Source organism: Hyperolius riggenbachi, chromosome 7 (assembly GCF_040937935.1).
Source record: "Hyperolius riggenbachi isolate aHypRig1 chromosome 7, aHypRig1.pri, whole genome shotgun sequence".
Classification (NCBI taxonomy): domain Eukaryota; kingdom Metazoa; phylum Chordata; class Amphibia; order Anura; family Hyperoliidae; genus Hyperolius; species Hyperolius riggenbachi.
Genome location: NC_090652.1, coordinates 311,685,248 through 311,706,896, shown reverse-complemented (window position 1 = coordinate 311,706,896; position 21,649 = coordinate 311,685,248). Strand labels below are relative to the sequence as shown.

General features: G+C 43.5%; 3 protein-coding genes across 3 annotated transcripts; all 3 read right to left on the bottom strand.

Annotated features, from left to right (window-relative positions):
• Positions 1–162: 162 nt before the first annotated feature.
• On the bottom strand, positions 163–1,044 carry LOC137526209 (taste receptor type 2 member 9-like). The gene has a single exon (XM_068247426.1). It carries the CDS (start codon positions 1,042–1,044, stop codon positions 163–165), a length of 882 nt encoding a protein of 293 aa, XP_068103527.1.
• A 3,354-nt stretch (positions 1,045–4,398) lies between these two features.
• On the bottom strand, positions 4,399–5,824 carry LOC137526208 (taste receptor type 2 member 40-like). The gene is made up of 2 exons (XM_068247425.1): positions 5,078–5,824; positions 4,399–4,506 (listed from the first exon to the last, which is right to left on the bottom strand). The coding sequence occupies exons 1-2, from the start codon at positions 5,822–5,824 to the stop codon at positions 4,399–4,401; spliced, it is 855 nt and encodes a 284-aa protein (XP_068103526.1).
• An 8,377-nt stretch (positions 5,825–14,201) lies between these two features.
• On the bottom strand, positions 14,202–15,107 carry LOC137526206 (taste receptor type 2 member 40-like). Its single transcript, XM_068247424.1, has one exon. The coding sequence runs from the start codon at positions 15,105–15,107 to the stop codon at positions 14,202–14,204; it is 906 nt and encodes a 301-aa protein (XP_068103525.1).
• Between the last annotated feature and the right edge of the window lie 6,542 nt (positions 15,108–21,649).

Here is a 21,649-nt window from a genome sequence, read left to right as displayed (position 1 = left end):
AACTTTCAGGAACAGAAAACACAGATTTAATTTGAAAATTGTTCTAAAATCTATTCTAAAATCTGATATAACCTGTAGGATCACATTTATACGTTGTACTGTGGAAATCCTCCATTCATTTTTTGACATTGTCATTCAGTTCCAGACTTGAGATGGGACACCTCAACAAAATAATCCATTACGCAGCTTTGGGTTCCCCAGGACTAAAGTCATGGCCTGAGCAGAAGGAAAAGACATGATGATTGTTGTCTGGATGTGCCCTGAAAGAGTTACAGTTGGAGATATTAGAAACGTGGAACTGACCGTCACACAGAGTACTGTATTAAGGGTCAGTTGAAGAGTCATTGTCCTGGCCGCTCGGAGAAGACCCTGGATCTGTGGAGAGGAGGTGAACTGGGATACATTTTGATGGACTCTCCTCACATGATCCAAGAGTGATGCCACACTCTGTCCAATACAGAAGAGAGTTGCCAGGAATGGAATACAACAGCCACACACCAAGTTAAAGAGAGTGAACGGGAGATTAATTGTGATTTGGTAATTGCTACCTGATTGGTTGATTGTCTCATTCTGAGGAAGCGCTATACCCATTGCCCAGATACATGGTGCATTTAAAAAAACTATTACCAACAATGTTGTAATGAGAATTTGCACAATAGAGGAGGACAAGGCCTTCTTCAGCTGGAGGAAGAAATGGTGGGAGCATTTGACTAATGTCAAGAAGTAGTAGATGGAAAGCCAAGCGCTGTACCAAAAACTGCCATAAATCAGAGAACAATTACTAATGTATAGGAAAATGAACATTTCCTTAGCCGATAGCAAATACAGCGCATAGTAATACAGAATGTTATATGCAGAGATGAAGCATTGCTGGACAATGTTGAGAAGAGCTGTAGAGAGGAAAATCTTATCACTGACACTAAAATGCTGGCCATATGCCTGGTCTCCAATATAAACAGCAACAATCGAGGAATTCAGAATGATTCCTGACAGCCAGGTCATGACAATAATAGTGATCCTAATGATGTTTATGAGCTTCAGCATTTCCATGTCAGTTTTCTGATCTCTAAACCAGGATGAAGCATTAGACCAGCCACAAGAGTGTCCAGCGAGGAGGATCACAGCTACTGTACAGTTTGCTCATTGTACGGCTGATACAATAGGTGAGCAATGCAAATCTCAAACGTATGGAATTACTCTGCTACAAAAGCATGTCAATCATATCACAATATGCAAAAGTAACATGTTTTCCATGAGAAACAGTGACATGAACTGACACAAGTCAGAAGTGAAATCTTTATGCGTTCTTTGAAAATTGTTTTGCAAAAGCCAGACATGATGGAGGACTCAACTTGCAAAAAAAAAAATTATTGTATTTGGGTGATTTGAAATGACTATAGTATTGTTCTTAGGATTGGCTGGTACCTTAGTAGTATTTGCCTTTTGCATGATCACTAACTCTGTAAAGGAACCAGCCTGTAGAAAACATTTTGATGTGTTTTACAGGTTGGACTCGAGTCACATAACAAATAGGTAGGGACAAATTTAATCCATCATCTAAATATGTCATTTTCAAAATTATGATCAGACTTGGGAAAGTTTAAAAAAAACGATGGTAGCTTTCAAAACACCCACTTTTGAATAGCACTGTTTTTTTGCTATCTGTAATGGTGACATCTGTGGCCTTTGACTGATGTCCTGACTGTTCGGTGGTTTGTGCAAACAAAGAATGGCTCTAAAACAATTGTGCAGAAAAGTGGTCGGTAGAAAGCCACATACAGTAAATCTGTGGACTTGGTTTAAGAGTGTTTTGCAGGACAAGCAAACATTTTATGAAACTTTGGCTTGATATACAAGCAAAAAATGTCTATTCATGTCACGTCATCACAACTGAGCCAATGGTTCTTCTCTCTTTGACTTTGCAGGATTGTACTTAATTGTGCTAAATCTTAGTGTAGGAACTGTACAATGTCACGTTTCCGTGAAATTCTAAAAAGTAGCAACTGTCACTGGATAAGTTCCATACAAAAAAAAAAGGTTGGGTTGAGCCAACAGATAGCAATGATTTTGTTGGTTATAGTTAACCACTTCCCTACCACAGGTTATTTTCCTTTTCACATATCACACTTCTCCCATTAATTCACCCAATTACTTTATCACTACTTTTCACACCAAAATGATCTATATATTGTTTTTTTGTTTTTGTTTTTTTTACCACAAATTAGGCTTTTTATAGGTGGTACTTTTTGCAAACAATTATTTTATTTTATTTGCAGTAAAAAGAAAAAAAAAATAATAAAAACATTATTTCTCAGTTTTCAGCCATTATAGTTTTAAAATAACAATGTGCTATGGTTGATAAAACCTACATGTTTTATTTTCCCATTTGTTTCGGTTATTACAACATTTAAACTGTGTTCTTAGGACTGTACAATGTATGGGGGCAATATTTTATTTGGAAATAAAGGTGTATTTTCTCAGTTATGTATTTCTTTCTTTATACAATATCAATAATTATTACTATTATTTATTGTATTTATAAAGCGCCAACATATTACACAGCGCTGGACATTAATTTAGGTTATAGACAATATTTAGGGGTGACATACAGCAATATGACAAACAATACAGGAATACAAGAAAACCAGATCACACAGCACAGTATGAGTACAAGGTAGTGCTTAGTCAGTCACTGGATGGGAGCATGGAGATTAGGCAAGTTAGGTTCACTCAAATGCATAGCATGGGTTTACAGTAATGGAGGTGCATGATCAGGTAGGACTCAAAAGGAGGAGGAGGACCCTGCCCAAAGGCTTACAATCTAGAGGGAGAGGTAGGGACACGAGAGGTAGGGGACCAGAGTTCAGCTGTGAGTTTAGAGCAATTGTGAGGGGTGGTAGGCCAGAGTGAAAAGGTGAGTTTTGAGGGCCTTCTTGAAGGTGTTGAAGGAGGGGGCTGCCCTAATGGGTGGAGGTAGGGAGTTCCATAGTGTTGGAGCGGCTCTTGAGAAGTCCTGGAGACGTCTCAATTACAAACCCTTATTTGCAAATATACCCTTATGACATATATATATTAAAAAGCTGAGTCCTTAAAGTAATTATTTATTATTATTTTAAGGCTGTTACTTTTTTTTAACAAGTGTTTTATTTTGGTAACTATAGCAGTGGGGGAAATGAGGGCTTTAAAGTAATGGGGGTTTTATGTTTTTAATTTATTTAAACATATGCAGTTGTATTTTTTTTTTTTTTGGCCACTAGATGGTATATATATTACAAGTCAAGGACAGTATGTAAGTTATAGTCCCAACAAAAAACAGGGTGAGAAGTGTTCATTTTCAGTTCTATGCTGCAATGCTTTCAAGTCCTAGCAGATGTACCAGGTTCTGCATTAAGCATGGCTACAGCCTGAGGGAAGAAGCTGTTCCTGTCCCTAGAAGTGTTAGATGTGACTGACCGGATTCTTACTCCTGAATCCGTTGTTGCTGCTGCACCAGGAGGAAAGCTGTCCCACTACATGTCTTTGATTCACTAAACCGTGATAACTCAAATATCACACATTATCAAAGATATCACACCTTATCAAAGTTAGCACGCCTTGTCAGAGTAGCATAGTGAGCGCTACGAACCCGCAGGGGCTCAGGGCAGGATGAGTGCCATTGCCAATTAACAGGCATAAGTTCGTTTCACTCACCATGCTACTGTGATAAGACATGTTAACTTTGATAAGGTATGATATCTTTAATAAGGTGTGCTATCTGTCATATCACTGTTTAGTGAATCAAGCTCATATTGTGAAATAACAAGACATGCATGGTCCAGTAGGGGCAGAAGATTTTTTATACTTTATAAGAAGACTAAAAATAAGCTAGGGCTTGGCCTCGAACCTGTCACCCTCTTCTCCTACCCCCCACCCCCGCATAGGCCCTGCTCCCACGTACACACACATGCCCACCACCTGCACCCACCCTTCTGTGCTGTCCCAAGTCCGCCCGCGTGCCGCGCATGCGCGCTGGCCAAAACGCAACGATACAGGGACACAGCCATTATTATATAGGATACCATTAAGATTGTTTGACTTAACTGACACATTTATATCTACTGAGAGTGTTTTAGTCTTCAAATATTATTTTTAGCAAAACTTTTCAATGTTTTTTTATAACTTTGCTCATAGTTCACGTTTTTTAATTTTTTTTTATTAAGCACAACAGGAGGTTTAGAAACAACTTCAGAAAGTGTATTTAAATGTGGGCCATAAAATGCTAAACTTTCAGGAACAGAAAACACAGATTTAATATGAAATTGTTCTAAAATCTATTCTAAAAGCTGATATAACCTTTAGGATCACATTTACATGTATTGTGGAAATCCTCCATTCATCTTTTGACATGGTCATTCAGTTTCAGACTCGAGATGGGACAGCCCGACAAAATAATCCATCGCGCAGCTTTGGGTTCCCCAGGACTAAAGTCATGGCCTGAGCAGAAGGAAAAGACATGATGATTGTTGTCTGGATGAGTCCTGAAAGAGTTACAGTTGGAGATATTAGAAACGTGGAACTGACCGTCACACAGAGTACTGTATTAAAGGGACTCCGAGCTCAGCAAAAAAAGTAAAGTTGTACTCACCAGGGTCTTTCTCCAGCCCAGTGCTGGTCGGGAGGTCCCACGCCGGCGTCCTGGCTCCTCTCCTTCACCCCGCTCCGGTATGGCTGACAGGCCGCAGCCCGGGCGACACTCGGTGGAGTGTCGGGCTGCAGCTTCCGCGTATGACGCGGATTACGTCACACGCCGGCCGCCTCGCGTCATCACGGCGGCCGGCGTGAAAGTACTGCGCATGCGCGCTTTAATCGCGCATGCGCAGTACTTTCACGCCGGCCGCCGTGATGACGCGAGGCGGCCGGCGTGTGACGTAATCCGCGTCATACGCGGAAGCTGCAGCCCGACACTCCACCGAGTGTCGCCCGGGCTGCGGCCTGTCAGCCATACCGGAGCGGGGTGAAGGAGAGGAGCCAGGACGCCGGCGTGGGACCTCCCGACCAGCACTGGGCTGGAGAAAGACCCTGGTGAGTACAACTTTACTTTTTTTGCTGAGCTCGGAGTCCCTTTAAGGACGAGTTGAAGAGTCATTGTCCTGGCCGCTCGGAGAAGACCCTGGATCTGTGGAGAGGAGGTGAACTGGGATACATTTTGATGGACTCTCCTCACATGATCCAAGAGTGATGCCACACTCTGTCCAATACAGAAGAGAGTTGCCAGGAATGGAATACAACAGCCACACACCAAGTTAATGAGAGTGAACGGGAGATTAATTGTGATTTGGTAATTGCTACCTGATTGGTTGATTGTCTCATTCTGAGGAAACGCTATACCCATTGCCCAGATACATGGTACATTTAGAAAAACTATTACCAACAATGTTGTAATAAGAATTTGCACAATAGAGGAGGACAAGGTCTTCTTCAGCTGGAAGAAGAAATGGTGAGAGCATTTGACCAATGTCAAGAAGTAGTAGATGGAAAGCCAAGCACTGTACCAAAAACTGCCATAAATCAGAGAGCAATTACTGATGTAGAGGAGAATGTACATTTCCTTAGCCGATAGCACATAAAGCGCATAGTAATACAGAATGTCATTCGCAGAGATGAAGCATTGCTGGACAATGTTGAGGAGAGCTGTAGAGAGGAAAATCTTATCACAGACACTAAATTGCTGGCCATTTGCCCGGCCTCCAATATAAACAGCAACAATTGAGGCATTCAGAATGATTCCTGTCATCCAGGTCATGACAATCGTAGTGATCCTGATGATGTTTATGAGCTTCAGCATTTCCATGTCAGTTGTCTGGTCTCTAAACCAGGCTCAAGCATCAGTGATCAGCCACAACAGTGTCCAGCGAGGAGGATCACAGCTACTGTACAGGTTGCTCATTCTACGGCGGATACAATAGGTGAGCAATGCAAATCTCAAACGTATGGAATTACTCTGCTACAAAAGCACATCAATCATATCACAATATGCAAAAGTAACATGTTTTCCATGAGAAACAGTGACATGAACTGACACAAGTCAGAAGTGAAATCTTTATGAGTTCTTAGAAAATTGTTTTGCAGTAAGCCAGACATGATGGAGGACTCAACTTGCAAAAAAAATTGATTATATTTGGGTGATCTGAAATGACTATAGTATTGTTCTTAGTGATCATGCAAAAGGAAAATACTACTAAGGTACCAGCCAATCCGAACTCTGTAAAGGAACCGGCCTTTAACCACTTGCCGACCAATGGATTTTTCACTGATCGGTGCTGCGGGGGCTCTACAGCCCGCAGCACCGATCAGGAGTGCAGCAGGGCGATCAGACTACCCCCCTTTTTTCCCCACTAGGGGGATGTCCTGCTGGGGGGGTCTGATCGCCGCCGGCCATCTGCGTTTTGCGGCGGGGGGGCTCCTCAAAGCCCCCCTCCGCAGCCATTTCCGCCCTCTTCCTCCTTACCTCCCTCCCTCCCTCTCTCCGTAATAGGCAGGACGGAGTTCCGTCCTGCGCATTGAAGGATAGGCTTCAGCCTATCATATGCCGGCGATCCCCGGCCAATCAGAGGCCGGGGATCGCCGATCTGTCTTACGGGGCTGCTGCGCAGCAGCGCCGTATGATGTAAACAGCGGGGATTTCTTCCCCGCCTGTTTACATTTTGCCGGAGAGCTGCGATCGGCGGCTCTCCGGCTGTTCACGGAGACACCCTCCGTGAACTGACATGGAAAGGCCGCTCGATCGAGCGGCTGTTTCCATGGTAACCCGCAGACGACCAGTTTACGCCAATCGGCGTTAGCTGGTCGTCAAGAGGTTAAAGCATTAGAATCATAAATTGGTCATTGTGGAGTTCAGTTTCTTTCTAAACAGTAATTATAGAGCAATGGTACACCTCGAAATAAATCAGGGCACGCAGTATTGGATTATATATATATATATACTGTATATGATTTTAAACTTTCATGATGTTGACAACATTTATAATCCAGATACTAATCCTAAAACTTGTATGTCGCTTTACTACCGGTGGAGTCAAAGCACTTGAGAGCTGAAACCACTAAGGATGTGCTCGGTTGGCCACCCCGTAGTGTTAGAGATTCTTGCCCAAGGATTCCTTACTGAATAGGTACTGTCTTAATGAATAGCTAGAGCCAACACTCAAATCTGGTCTCCTATGTCAGAGGTGGTGCCCTTGACCAGTACATTATCCAGCCACCACATTTCCAAGTAACAGTTCCAAATCAATAATGCTCCATTTGATTAGGCCTCAGTATCTAAATTGACATGATACTTTTTTAGCAGGTTTAACCACTTCACCACTAAGGGGTGTTTCCCCATAGCAATTTTCACATTTCAGTGCTCTTCCCATTAATTTGCCAATAACTTTATCACTATTTATCACTCCAAAATGTTTTTTCTTTTTTGCCACTAATTAGGCTTTCTTTGGGTGGTACATTTGGCTAACGATTAGTTTATATTATATACATTATATTGTACATATTATATACATATATATTATTTAGCGGAAATATAAAGAATAAAAATGTAATTATTTCTCAGTTTTCAGCCATCATATTTTTAAAATAAAGCATGCAACTTAACATAAAACCCACGCATTTGTCCCAGTTATTACAACATTTAAATGATGTACCTAGTACAATGTATGGCAACAATATTGTATTTGGAAATAAAGGTGTATTTTATCTTTTGCTTTTTCACTATACCCGATCAATAATTACAAGCCTTTATTTCCAAAAATAGCAGTAACATACCTTTATGGCATACATATATAAAAATCTAATATAACATAGAGTCTCTAACATACATAAATAACAATTTATGTATTCTCTTTTAAATTCAATCACGTTGACATTTTTTTACGATTTTTTTTATAACAATGGAGAACAGAAAGGGGTTAACTGTATTTCTATTTATATGTGTAGGTTTTTTTTTTTTTAGTGGAAAAATATAATAGTTTAGTGCACCATTATATTTGTCCACTAGATATACAGTGGGATGGGAAAGTTTGGGCAACCTTGTTAATCGTCATGATTTTCCTGTATAAATCATTGGTTGTTACGATAAAAAATGTCAGTTAAATATATCATATAGGAGACACACAGGGCCATATGCAATTCACTTTTTCACCTGAGTTTTCTCCTGGGTGAAATTTTTAAACTTGTCAATAAAACACTTTTTAAGCCCCCAGAGGCAAGAAAATGCTCAAAATAATATTGATAGTACTTTTTAAGCAACTTTTTGGTACTTTTTTAGTTGAAAAGTACTGGAAAGATATTTAAAATCAAAGATGAAAAATTATCTCCTAGGAGAAAACTCAGGTGAAAAAGAGATATGCATATGGCCCACACAGTGATATTTGAGAAGTGAAATGAAGTTTATTGGAGTGACAGAAAGCGTGCAGTAATTGTTTAAAAACCTTTAGAACTAATTATTGGAACAGAAATTGGCTTGGTAAGCTCAGTGACCCCTGACCTACATGCACAGGTGAATCCAATTATAAGAAAGAATATTTTTAGGAGTCAGTTGTAAGTTTCCCTCCTCTTTTAATTCTCTCTGAAAAGTAGCAACATGGAGGTCTGAAAACAACTCTCTAATGACCTGAAGACGAAGATTGTTTACCATCAGGGCTTAGGGGAAGGATAGAGAAATCTGTCTCAGAGATTTCAGCTGTCTGTTTCCACAGATAGGAACATATTGAGGAAATGGAAGACTACAGGCTCGGTTCAAGTTAAGGCTCGAAGTAGCAGACCAAGAAAAATCTCGTATAGAGAGAAGCGACGAATGGTGAGAATAGTCAGAGTCAATCCACAGACCAGCACCAAAGACCTACAACATCATCTTGCTGCAGATGGAGCATCGTTCGACCATTCAGCGCACTTTACACATGGAGATGCTGTATGCGAGAGTGATGCAGAGGAAGCCTTTTCTCCACCCACAGCACAAACAGAGCCACTTGAGGTATGCTAAAGCACATTTGGACAAGCCGGCTTTATTTTGGAATAAGGCGCTGTGGACTGATAAAATTAAAATTAAGTTATTCGGGCATAACAAGGGGCGTTATGCATGGAAGAAAAACAACACAACATTCCAAAAAAACACCTGCTACCTACAGTAAAATATGGTGGTGGTTCCATCATGCTGTGGGGCTGTGTGGCCAGTGCAGGGATTGGGAATCTTGTCAAAGTTGAGGGACGCATGGATTCCACTCAGTGTCAGCAGATTCACTTCTCAAATATCACTGTGTGTGTCTCCTATATGATATATTTAACTGACATTTTTTATCGTAACAACCAATGATTTATACAGGAAAATCTTGACAATTAACAAGGTTGCCCAAACTCTCGCATCCCATGTATACAAATCTGAGTCTCTAATATAACAATGTACTGTATGTATTCTCTTTTAAATTCCATTCACTTTGGCATTTCTTTTTTTACATTTTTTAACTATGGAAGACAGAAAGGGGTTAACTGTATTTTTATTTATATGTGTAAGTTTTTTTTTTTTTTAAGTAGAAAAATATCATCGTTTAGGGCACCATTACATTTATTAGATGGCTGTAGCAGAATTAAAAGTACTTAATTTGAATAAAAAAGCTAGGTGTAGTGATCTGCGCATGAAGATTGTTAACAGGAGAAAGACAGAAGATCACTTGCAAGGAAATACTGGCGTCTGCCCAATGCATTTGAAAGTGAATAAACTTTGTATATGCTGTATATGCATGTATCCAAAATAAATATACACATACAGCACGGTGGCGTAGTGGTTAGCACTCTTGCCTTGCAGCGCTGGGTCCCTGGTTCAAATCCCAGCCAGGTCAACATCTGCAAGGGGTTTGCATGTTCTCCCCGTGTCTGCGTGAGTTTCCTCCAGGCACTCTGGTTTCATCCCACATCCAAGAAACATACAGATCAGTTAATTGGCTTCCCCCTAAAATTGGCCCTAGAATGTGATACATGCACTACACAATACATACATAGACATATGACTATGGTAGGATTGGATTGTGAGCCCCTCTGAGGGACAGCTAAGTGACAAGACAATATATACTCTGTACAGCGCTGCATAATTTGTCAGCGCTATATAAATACTTAAATAAATTAATACACATACAGTCATACAAACACGGTGCACCACAGATTACAGAAGACCAAGCCTAGCTAACTAATTATCTACAGCAGATATACAGATTGACATGAGCAGTAAACAAATGAATAGTAAAGCATGCACAGGTCAAGACCAGAAGATCAGATATGAATATACACTAGGCAAAAATAGTATTCAAACAAACAGGAGGTCAACACCTGGAGGTCAATAACAAGTGCAGGGAGCAAGATACAGGAAGCAAGGGACAAAGTTCAAGGAATGATGACTAGAATCATTAGGGCTACTACTAGTACTAGAGATGGCTCGAACCTCCGATTTTCAGGTTTGCGAACCTCGAACTCGAACTTCCGAAAAAGTTCGCAAACCTGCAAACTTATCGAACCGCAATAGACTTCAATGGGCAGGCGAACTTGAAAAACTACAAACACTGTTTCTGGCCACAAAAGTGATGGAAAAGATGTTTCAAGGGGGTCTAACACTTGGAGGGGGGCGGAGTGGGATACCCGCCAAAAGTCCCGGGGAAAATTACAGATTTGCTGCACAGCAGGGTTATAATCCCTAAAAGGCAGAAATCACATTGCATTGCTAAATTGAAGGTCTAAAGTGCTTGAAAACATCTTGCGTGTGTATACATGGACCCGCAGTTAGTGTAAGTAGTGTACTGCTTCACACTGACAGACCAAACTCACTGTGTAACGCACTGCAAACAGCTGTTTGTGTAGTGACGGCCGTGCTGGACTGGTGCGCACCATGGCGATAGTGCAGGCGATGGCGGGTTTTCAAGCCCATATGGTCGCCGGGCTGTGGTAGCTCAATGACAGAACAACTGTGTCCACAATGAAGCAACGACCTTATTATCTTGGGTCAGGTGTGCCCCCCAACACACTTATATAGCCGGTGATTGCTTTATTGTGATACGCAAGCCCCTGAATTGAAACATGTATATGCCTTTTTTGTTGTTGTTGCAGCCGCAGTGCAGCCAGAAAAATTAGGCAGGCATGTACACGCACCAGAAAAAAATTATTATTGTTTTTGTTAGCGGCCGCTGCTAGCAGCGGCCTTAAAAATTCAGGAATCCTCCTGGAGTCCTGGTCTGGGCCCTGTTGGTGGTGGCGGATAAGTCAGTCAAGTGGCCTGCAGGCAGAGATGCTGTGTGTGGGGACTGACTTAGTCTTGGGGCAGGCAGTAGCCCTCCGGGATCCATGCCTCACTCATTTTGATAAAGGTGAAGCACTGAACACTTTATTGACCTGACTGCTGGTGGTATAACACAAAGTGCAGTCACACAGAGGCAGTGAAAGCTATGCACTGAATGTGCTGGGCCTGGCACAATATAGTAATTAGCAAGGGCCAGCTGCGACAGACAGGGCTGTATATGCAGTGTCAGTGGCCCACACACACACATAAAAACACATCAGAAGAACATTAGCTCTCAAAAGAGTTGTTTTGGGGTGCTTTTCATCAACAAATATCAGCAAGAAGCAACCTAACAGACTTCCTAACTATCGCTTTCCCTATCTCTCCAATGTCTCTCCCTTCTCTCACTAATACAGCAGCACACAGAGTGAGAACATTGCCGACGCTGCTGCCTTTTATAAGGGGGAGGGGGCTCCACGAGGGAGTTCAGCCTGATTGGCTGCCATGTGTTTGCTGACTGTGATTTAGAGGGTCAAAGTTTAGCCCAATGATGTAGTATAGGGGGTGGGTCTAACTCCCTAAGTGTTCCCGGTTCACCACAAACTTGAACCAGCTAAGTTCGTGCGAACAAGTTCTCCAGGCAAACCGTTCGAGCCATCTCTAATAAAGACTCAGAGGAGGGGAAAAAGTTCTTGGGCATTGAATATATGATGTGAGTCCACTTGGACTAGATGTGTAATGTTGCCATTATATCATGGTTAGGAGGCTGGACATTTAGTTCGAGCTTGGCTGTTCTTGTGCTCTTCTTTGGTGGGGGAACTCTGATTTATGTTTTAGTATACTTTTTTGTTTTTTTTGTTTTATTTCAGTGACAATACGGGAATCTACTGAGGGAGAGAGAGGTGGGGGAAAAGGGGGGAAGGGGAGGAAGGAGGGGGCAAAGGTTTATAATGAAAACATTCTTGTAATCTGTGTTTTACAGTAGAGTGAGTACTTATGCCTTTGTAACAGCTGCATTTATGTGCAGTTTCAACTACAATATGGAGATGCGATGGAATTTCACCACAATTTTAGGCATATAAGATGCATTTTTCTCCCCCAAAATGGAGAGGAAAAGTAATTGCATCTTATATGACAAATACAGGGAGTCCCCGACTTAGAAATGCCCACTGATATGATCCGCCAACCCTCCATAATGTCGGGGACTCCCTGCATTGTCCCCATGTCTCCTCCACTCCACCTCCACGTGTCCTCTTGCGCTCACCCTGAATAAACAAAAAGCAGCGGCAGCATGGCTCACTTAATCCATCAGAGCCTGCGTTAATCAGCGACCTTTCCTCTCCCTCACGGCTCCCCTAGTGCTGGCTTCTGCTAATCATATCATCAGCAGAAGCCGGCACTAGGGAAGTAGTAAGTGAGAGGAGATGTCTCTGATCGCCGTGGGCTCCGATGGATTAGGTTAGCCTTGCTGTTGTTGCTTTCTATTTATTCAGGGGGAGTGCAGGTGGACACGGGGAGCAGAAGAGACACACGGTGTAGTGGAGGAGACACATGGAGTACAGAAGGGGACACATGGGGGAGCGAAGGAGACACATGGGGACAGAAGGGAACTCCTTGGGGACACAAGAGGACACAGGAGGACACATGGCAGACGCAGGAGGACACATGAGGATACAGGAGGACACATGAGGTACAAAGGGGACACAATAATTTTGGGATAATATCTACAAGATGCTCCTAGGCCATGGGCACACCAAGTTTAGTGTATCCCCCACCCCCCCACCCCAAATATGGTATTCCTGTCCTGGCTGGAAAGTTTGACTTTTTATATGTTGTTCTACTGTATATTATACTGCTGTTCCATTTTCAATAAAATCTTTTCAAAAGAAAAAAAAAATAGAACCTCACTTTATATTGCATCAGTTTCCTATTTTTATCCTGGCCCTAAGACATACCCTTCCCTTATGATACAGAGATGTAAGGCTTTGCAAAGCTGAGAGTGTGTGTTTGTGAAGGATAACATGATAATAATGCACACATAGCTCGAAACAAAGACCACAAACATGTGGAGTCCAGTAGGGGTAGGAAACTTTTAATAGTTCATAGTAGTATTAAGGCAGCCATACACTGGTCGATTGACCAGCAGATAGATCCCTCTGTGATTGAATCTGATCAAAGAGTGATCTATTGGCTGCCTACACTGCAAACAGATTTTGAATCGATTTCACTATGAAATCGATTCACAATCTGTGGAGCTGCCGCCGCCCCCTGAATACATTACCTGATCCAGGCCCGTGCTAGTCCACCGGTCTCTGCTGTCTCTTCTCTTCTCCGCTCTGGGCTTCAGTTTCACTTTACTTCCTGTCGGGGGAAGTTAAAACAGTAGAGGGCGCTCTAGTGTTTAAACTTTCCCCAACAGGAAGTAAGTGAAGCCAGCCGGAGCCCAGCACGGAGAAGGGACCGCGGGGACACGCGCCGGTGGAGCAGGTAATGTATTGCCGCTAGCGTTGCTCATCAGACATTCGAACGCTGCTATGGACGCACTCCCGACCCGCCGGCGATCGAGCAAAATTTTCCGCGCGGACAGATCGACAGGATTGATCGATTTCAGATGGTCAGCGTTTGGTCAGCCTTTGTGCATCAATTTCACAGCAGATTCGATCACAGTGATTGAGTCTGCTGTCTATTGGCGGGAAATCGAGTAAGTGTATGGGCACCTTTACACCATTAAGTTGAATTAAATAAATTGCTAAGTAAGAGTAATGTTCACATTTTTATTTACTAAGAATGTTTCATCATTAGTAAAACTTTTCAATGTTTTTCTAATCTAGTTTCTAGTTAACATTTTGAAGAATAACTCACTAATGGTAGTAGAGTGGCTGGGCCTTCTCTAGAAACATTGGTGCAATTTGGCTCAGGTTGGGAGAGCTTGACAAAATAACCTCTTACAGAGCTTTGGATTGCCCAGGATCAAAGTCATGGCTTGAGCAGATGGGAAGGACATGATAATTAATGTCACTATGACTCCTGAAAATGATGCATCTAGAGACGATATTAGAAACATGGAATTGATTGTCAGACCGAATCCGAGTACTGTATTAAGGATCAGTTGTAGAGTCATTGTCCTGGCCGCTCGGAGGAGACCTTGGATCTGTGGAAGGGAACTGAACTGGGATACATTTTGGTGGACTCTCCACACTTGACCCAAGAGTGATGCCACACTGAGCCCAATACAGATGAGAGTTGCCAGTAATGGAAGACAACAGCCACACGCCAAGTTAAAGGCAATGAAAGGCATATTCATTGTGATTTGGTAATTGCCACCTGATTGGTTGGTTGTCTCATTCTGAGAAATCTCTACATCTATTGCCCAGATAAATGGTACATTTATAAAAACCATTCCCAACATTGTCATAATGAGAATTTGCACAGTAGAGGAGGACAAGATCTTCTTCAGTAGTAGGAAGAAACGTTGAGAGCATTTAACCAATTTCAAGAAGTAAAAGATGGAAAGCCAAGCACTATACCAAAAACTGCCATAAATAAGAGTGCAATTACAGAAAAATATAAGCGCATAGATTCCCTCAATATATAAGAGGTAAAAGGCCAAGTAACACAAAATGCCGCTTACAGAGTTGGAGCATTGTTGGACAATGTTGAGGATTGCTGTAGAGATGAAGATCTTGTCACAGACACTGAAATGCCGGCTATTTATTAAGTCTCTGAAATATACAGCAACTATCGAAGAATTCAACATGACACCTGCCAGCCAGGTCAGGACAAGCAGAGTGATGGTTATAGATGTCAGAAGAACTTCCATTTCAGTTGTCCTCTCTATTAACTAGGATCAAGCATCAGACCAGACACAACAGCATCCAGTGAGGAGTATCACAGCTACTGTACAGATGGCTAATTCCACGGCTGATACACCAGGCGAGCCATGCAAATCTCAGCCGTTTGGAATTACTCTGCTACAAAAGCACATCAGTCATGTCACAATATGCAAAAGGAAAATGGTTTACATTGTTTTTTATTTTTTTTAACTCGACTTCTACTTGTCTCCCAGTTTTTAAAAATAAAGTACATTTAAAAAGTAAGCAAACAAAAATATCCAAATGTTATCTTGATGCCTCACAAATCTCAGTTATGGGGTACCAGCAGGAACCAGAAAACGTGTGGGATTTTAGTGCTTCCTCTCACACCTTCCCATCCGACTTTTATCAGTTTTCCTTTTCTGCTGTGCCTTTCGTAAATAACTTATATGTCAGTGTCCTCTTTGACCTGGCACTGGTAGAAGACGTGGACCCCCTCAGGGTGTGGAATTTAAGCAATTACTGGTCTTCACCAGAGAATCCCACAATGGCCTCAATTCACTAAGCAGTTTAGACTAGTCTACTGATGGTTTGGTATAAACCAGCAATCAGTCGTATCAAAAGGGAATTCACATATAAATACTGAATGTCTTAGACCTGTTTTTACACCTGGTCTAAAACATTCGGTAATTTGGTCGGTAAAATAGGGGGAATGATCAAAAGATAGAATTCACAAAGGCAAATGATGAGTAACCACGCCCCTTTTTCGATTAGACCAGCTGATGCATGTCGGTAAGCTACTTCTGCAACGTTTTAGACTTGCTGATGGAGGTGAAGATGAAGTAGACATGCTTCAGACTTCTTCTCCCCCCACCTTCTTCTGTTCCTCTCCTCATTCTCAGACACTCCCAACCACCCTCATTGTCTACCAATACACCCTCCCCTACCCACAATCCTCTGCTTTTACACAACATTTGGAAAAGTACTGGATGATTAAGTATTTCCCGAATGCTTTACATTAACACATTAGACTACATTTGCCAATTTACTGAGCCTCAGCCGCATTCTGGAAAATGTTAGTGATTTAAAAAGAAAAACCCTACAAATAATAAATGCAGTATTTTCCCGAATGTGTCTACTTTTCAGACCTACTCTTAGTGAATTGAGGCCATAGGTTGATTGACTGTTAGCCCTACAGTGCAACTTACTATTTTGCTGCAAGCGACTACCAGTGCAATCCGCATTACCTAGGTTATTCACACACACACTGATAGGGTGCTGCACCCTACACTACTGGTGTAGCATTCCTTAACTATCAAGGCATGCATGTGGGTTGTGCTAATTGTGTAAATAGCGTAAATACCTGAAAAATTTCCATGCACTGCCTGGGCACAGTAATTTTACCATTGCTTAGTGAATATGCCGGTATATTTGAGGGAAACACATATAGTTTAACAATCCCTAACAATAGTACACTCCATGGTACCAGTTGCAGAAGAAATATGTTTATGGGTATGAAGTCATATTTGTTAAGCCAACGACCACCGTAAGAATAAAAATTGAATTGTGACGTTGAGGGTTATTGTAACGATAGGCGTCAGCGCACAGAGAGAATCTGATTATTGGTGATCTGCAGTATCCCCAACAATACAGATGTATACCCGATTATTGATGACCTGCAGAATCACCAATAATACGAGTATGGCTAACCTCTGGACACCTAAAACAAGGATAACAATAATGACAATGTCAAAACACAAGATCGTGGAAATGTCCACCACACAGCGATTCCTCAGAGGTGTGGTTACCTCTGAATGGGAACCCCGTATGTGATATCCTCTAGAAGGCTAAAAGAGGAATCTCAGCCTCTAGCAGTAATAATCTGCTAGGGCAAGCGTCTCAGAGAGGCAAGTCTCAAAGATAGCCCACCAGTGGGAGACGTTCCACTGGAGGGAGAAAGGTCAGACAAGCAGAGGTTCGGCAACAGAGAAGCAGCAGCAGTACAGGAACGGAAGACTGATTCAGAGTCGGTAAACAGGCAGGGTCGGCAACTTGAATCAGATAGGCAAAGGTACAAGATCGATTAGAGTAGAGAGAAGTCAGGGATAGCCAGAGTCAAAACACAGGTAAATATACAATACAATCCTAAACTGAGGTGTGACGTCCTTGGTATCAACACCTAGGAACTGGACTAAGGTCTGAGCGTTAACACTAATGTATTCACGACAGCAGACAGGAAGCAACTGACACATAGCTCCTTATATTCTGGGAGCGCTTCTGCAGCGCCAACCAGCCTCCCAGCCAATTCGACAGCTAGCTGGAGTCAGCTGACCGGTGAGTCAGCTGACTCTCCGTCTAGCTGCATAAAGGTCCTGCTGCCGGGCGCGCGCACGCGTAATCCGTGCCCTATGTACGGCTGAAATACCTGTGTGGGACAGCGAGGCGGGGACAGCCGCCGGCTGATGCACGGAGACAGCGTCCATGCCGCTCTCCGCCGCGGCGGTGTCCCCGCCGCCTGTTACAGTACCCCCCCCCCCCTTTGATGAGTGGCCTCCGGACACCTTCTACATGGTTTTTCAGGATGTAACTGTCGAAACCTCTTCCTTAATTTCTCAGCATGCATGTGATCCTCTGGTACCCAAGATCTGTCTTCCACACCATACCCCTTCCAATGGACCAGATACTGCACAGAATTCTGTACCAGCCAGGAATACAAATTTTTTTCAACCGCATACTCTGTCTGGCCCTCCACTACCACTGGGGGGGGGGGGGGAGAGGAATTCACATACACTGCCGGCTTCAATAAAGAGACATGGAATGATCTCCCATTTCTCATGCTGACTGGGAGATAAATCACATAAGAGACATCATTGATCTTTTTGGCCACCGGATAAGGCCCTATGAACCTGAGACCCAACTTGGTGGACAGTTGTCTGAGTGCCAAATGTCTCGTCGACACCCACACCATGTCTCCAGGAGCAAAGTGCCACTCAACAGACCGTCTCTTGTCGGCCGGTTTCTTCTGACTCTGAAACAAGGCTACTCCTAAATTTTTCTTCACTTGTCCCTAAAGCTCCTTCAAAACCCTCTGCCAATCTTCCAGGGCTGGGAAGGGAGAGGAACACACCGGCAATGGGGAAAATTTAGGAGACCTTCCTGACACAACCTGAAAAGGGGACAAGCCCGTTGAAGAGCTTTTCAGGTTGTTGTGTACAAATTCTGCAAAGGGTAAAAACTTAACCCATTCTGTTTGCGCATCTGCCACATAGCATCTAAGGAATTGTTCCAGTGCCTGATTAACCCTTTCGGTCTGCCCGTTGGTCTGTGGGTGATACCCAGATGAAAAGGACAGGTTCATACCCAAATTACGGCAAAAAGCCCTCCAAAACTTTGATACAAATTGGACTCCTCTATCAGAAACCACATCATCCGTGATTCCATGTAACCAGAAGATGTGTTGTACGAAAAGATCTGCTAACTCTTGAGCTGAAGGAAATCCTTTAAGAGGAACAAAATGGGCCATTTTGCTGAACCTGTCTACGATCACCCATATAACAGTCATACCTTTGGACCTGGGGAGCTCACCGAAAAAATCCATGGACAGGTGGGTCCATGGTTCACTTGGCACTGGCAAAGATTGTAGGGTACCCACCGGAGCCTGGCAAGAAGGTTTGCTCCTGGCACACACAACACACTCTCTGGCAAGTTCTTTGCAATCAGAGGCCAATGAAGGCCACCAAACACACCTCGTGAGCAGATCCAGAGTGCGAGTGACCCCAGGGTGACCTGCGTTCTTATGGGCATGGAACAGCTGCATGATCTGTAATCGGAATGGAAGTGGAACAAAGAGAACCCCTTCTGGTTTCCCTTCCGGGGTATCTAGCTGGTAGGTAGCTAATGTGACTGCCCAATCCTCCCAGGTCTCAATGGCCGCTAGCACCACCTTGCGAGGTAGAATGCTCTCGGGAAGTGCAGGCTGAGCTGTTTCAGGCTCGAAACATCTGGAGAGAGCATCTGCTTTGACGTTCTTAGAACCTGGAGTGTACGTGATGACACATCTGAAACGCGAGAAAAACAAGGACCAGCGGGCCTGTCGAGGAGTAAGCCTCTTGGCCCCCTCAATGTACTCCAAGTTCTTATTGTCAGTATATACACTAATAGTGTGTTCAGCACCTTCCAGCCAATGACGCCATTCCTGGAAGGCTAGCTTGATGGCAAGGAGTTCCCTGTTGCCCACATCGTAGTTTCTCTCAGCAGGGGAAAACCTGCGTGAGAAATAGGCACAAGGATGTGTCTTGCCCTGTAGACCCGAGCGTTGAGACAACACAGCCCCCACCCCGATTTCCGAGGCATCTACCTCAACCATAAAGGGGAGAGAGACATCGACATGTCTCAGTATGGGTGCGTGCAGAGCAAAATAATTTCTTCAGGGTATCGAAGGGTGACGTCCTTGGTATCAACACCTAGGAACTGGACTTAGGTCTGAGCGTTAACACTAATGTATTCACAACAGCAGACGAGGAGCAACTGACACATAGCTCCTTATATGCTGGGAGCGCTTCTGCAGCGCCACCCAGCCGCCTAGCCAATCTGACAGCTAGCTGGAGACAGCTGTCTAGCTGCATAAAGGTCGCGCGCACGCGTAATCCATGCCCTATATGTGGCTGAAGGACCTGTGTGGGACAGCGAGGCGGGGACTGCCGCCGGCTGACACGCGGAGACGGCGTCCATGCCGCTCTCTGCCGCAGCGGTATCCCCACCGCCTGTTACAGTTATTTTACTACAGGGATGAGACAGGACAGGGAGAGGGTAAAAGAGGTTTGATGGCCCCCAACACCTTAATCTTTAGTTATATGGCTTTCAGTCACTGCCATTTATCCCCTTTTCTTATTTCTCTCTGCTTCAAACACAATAGGGGAATGATAGCTGAGTGAGTTGTGTGCCCCCTCCTATACTGTGCCCCGAGGCATTGCCTGGGTCTGGCCCTGACTGAGCAGAGTTCCAGAACTTTGGCTCATAGGCCTCCAAGTACAATTACATTTTCACCTTGTAGAAGGAGGGCATCCTGATGGCGCATTCTGGTATTCTGTCAGTGAGGGCTGTAGGCGGAGATCAGATGAGATCAAGATGAAGAGGGGACTTTAAATTAGGAAGCAAGCTCATAAGCAATAGTGTAACTACTGGTGGGGACTCGGGAGAAGGGAAGGTTGGTGAAGCCATTTCAGTGATGCTGACATCCTACCTCCTACAGTGCTGGTCTGATCTGATCTTCTCAATTGCGTGCACCCACTTTCACTCGTTCCTTTGTCCTCTGCATTTAACATGATGTCACACAACAACTAGAAGGTGTAGAATGCAGACTAAATAAATTGTCAATACATTGATGGTTTATTTTTCTGCTGGATGGGACTTGAAGAGGCCTTGCATTATTTATGAGACTAACCCATCCCATAAGGGAACTGACAGAAACAATGCCCTACTTGCCAGCGGTTGCCCCCCCCCCTCCTCGGTCAGGAACCTTCTGAGAACTCAAGACAAGACAAGACAAATAACATTTATATTGCGCTTTTCTCCTTGCGGACTCAAAGCGCCAGAGCAGAGCAGCAGCCACTAGGGCGCGCTCTATTGGCAGTAGCAGTGTAAGGGAGACTTGCCAAAGGTCTCCTACTGAATTAGTGCTGGCTTACTGAACAGGCAGAGCCGAGATTCGAACCCTGGTCTCCTGTGTCAGAGGCAGAGCCCTTAACCATTACACCATCAGCCAACTGCTCAGCTACCAGGGCTAGGGGGATCACCTCCAGTGATAAGGTATGTTGGGAGCAGGCAGAGAGGATGATTAAGGACTATGTAGACAGAGGATATCAGAGGATGGAAGTGGAAGAGGTAGCCACTGAGGTTGCCAGCATGGAAAAACAGAGAAAGATTAGAAGGTAGTCAGGAATACCTCGCAATACTGTGTACAGTTTATTTCAACTTATGGTAATCATGCAGCCGGGGTCAGAAAATGTATTGCTGAGTGCCTGGTCCATTATTGAAGCTGGCCATCTGCTTTCCAAGGTCTTCCATTCCTCTCCTATATTTATAAGAGCTTTTGGCCCTCACACTACATGGAGGTGGTAAAATTGATTACCACCATTTGTACACATCCAATTTTGATTGACCAATGGTTGGCCAATTTTACAAGCTTCATACAGTATGAGGACCAACCCATTTTGAATACGATGAAACGATTGGGTAGGTAAGTGCTCCTACTACATGAGAGTGGTAAAATTGTACAAATGAAAGTACGTACCGAGTTTAAGACACATCTCTACCAGAGATCTGCCATGCCCTTAATTTTCATGTGGTGTGCGCAGCGTGCCGCTGCAAAACACAGGTGTGGCCATGAGATATGGTGGGTACAGCCATCTTCATAAATCTACCAAAAAAAAAAAAAAAAAAAAATGGGAAAGGGAACCCCACTGTAACTTACAAGAACGTACTGAAACAATTACTGCTGGAGGGGGAAAAGCAAAATATCATCACCACAGATGAGTTTAAGTATCTTCTT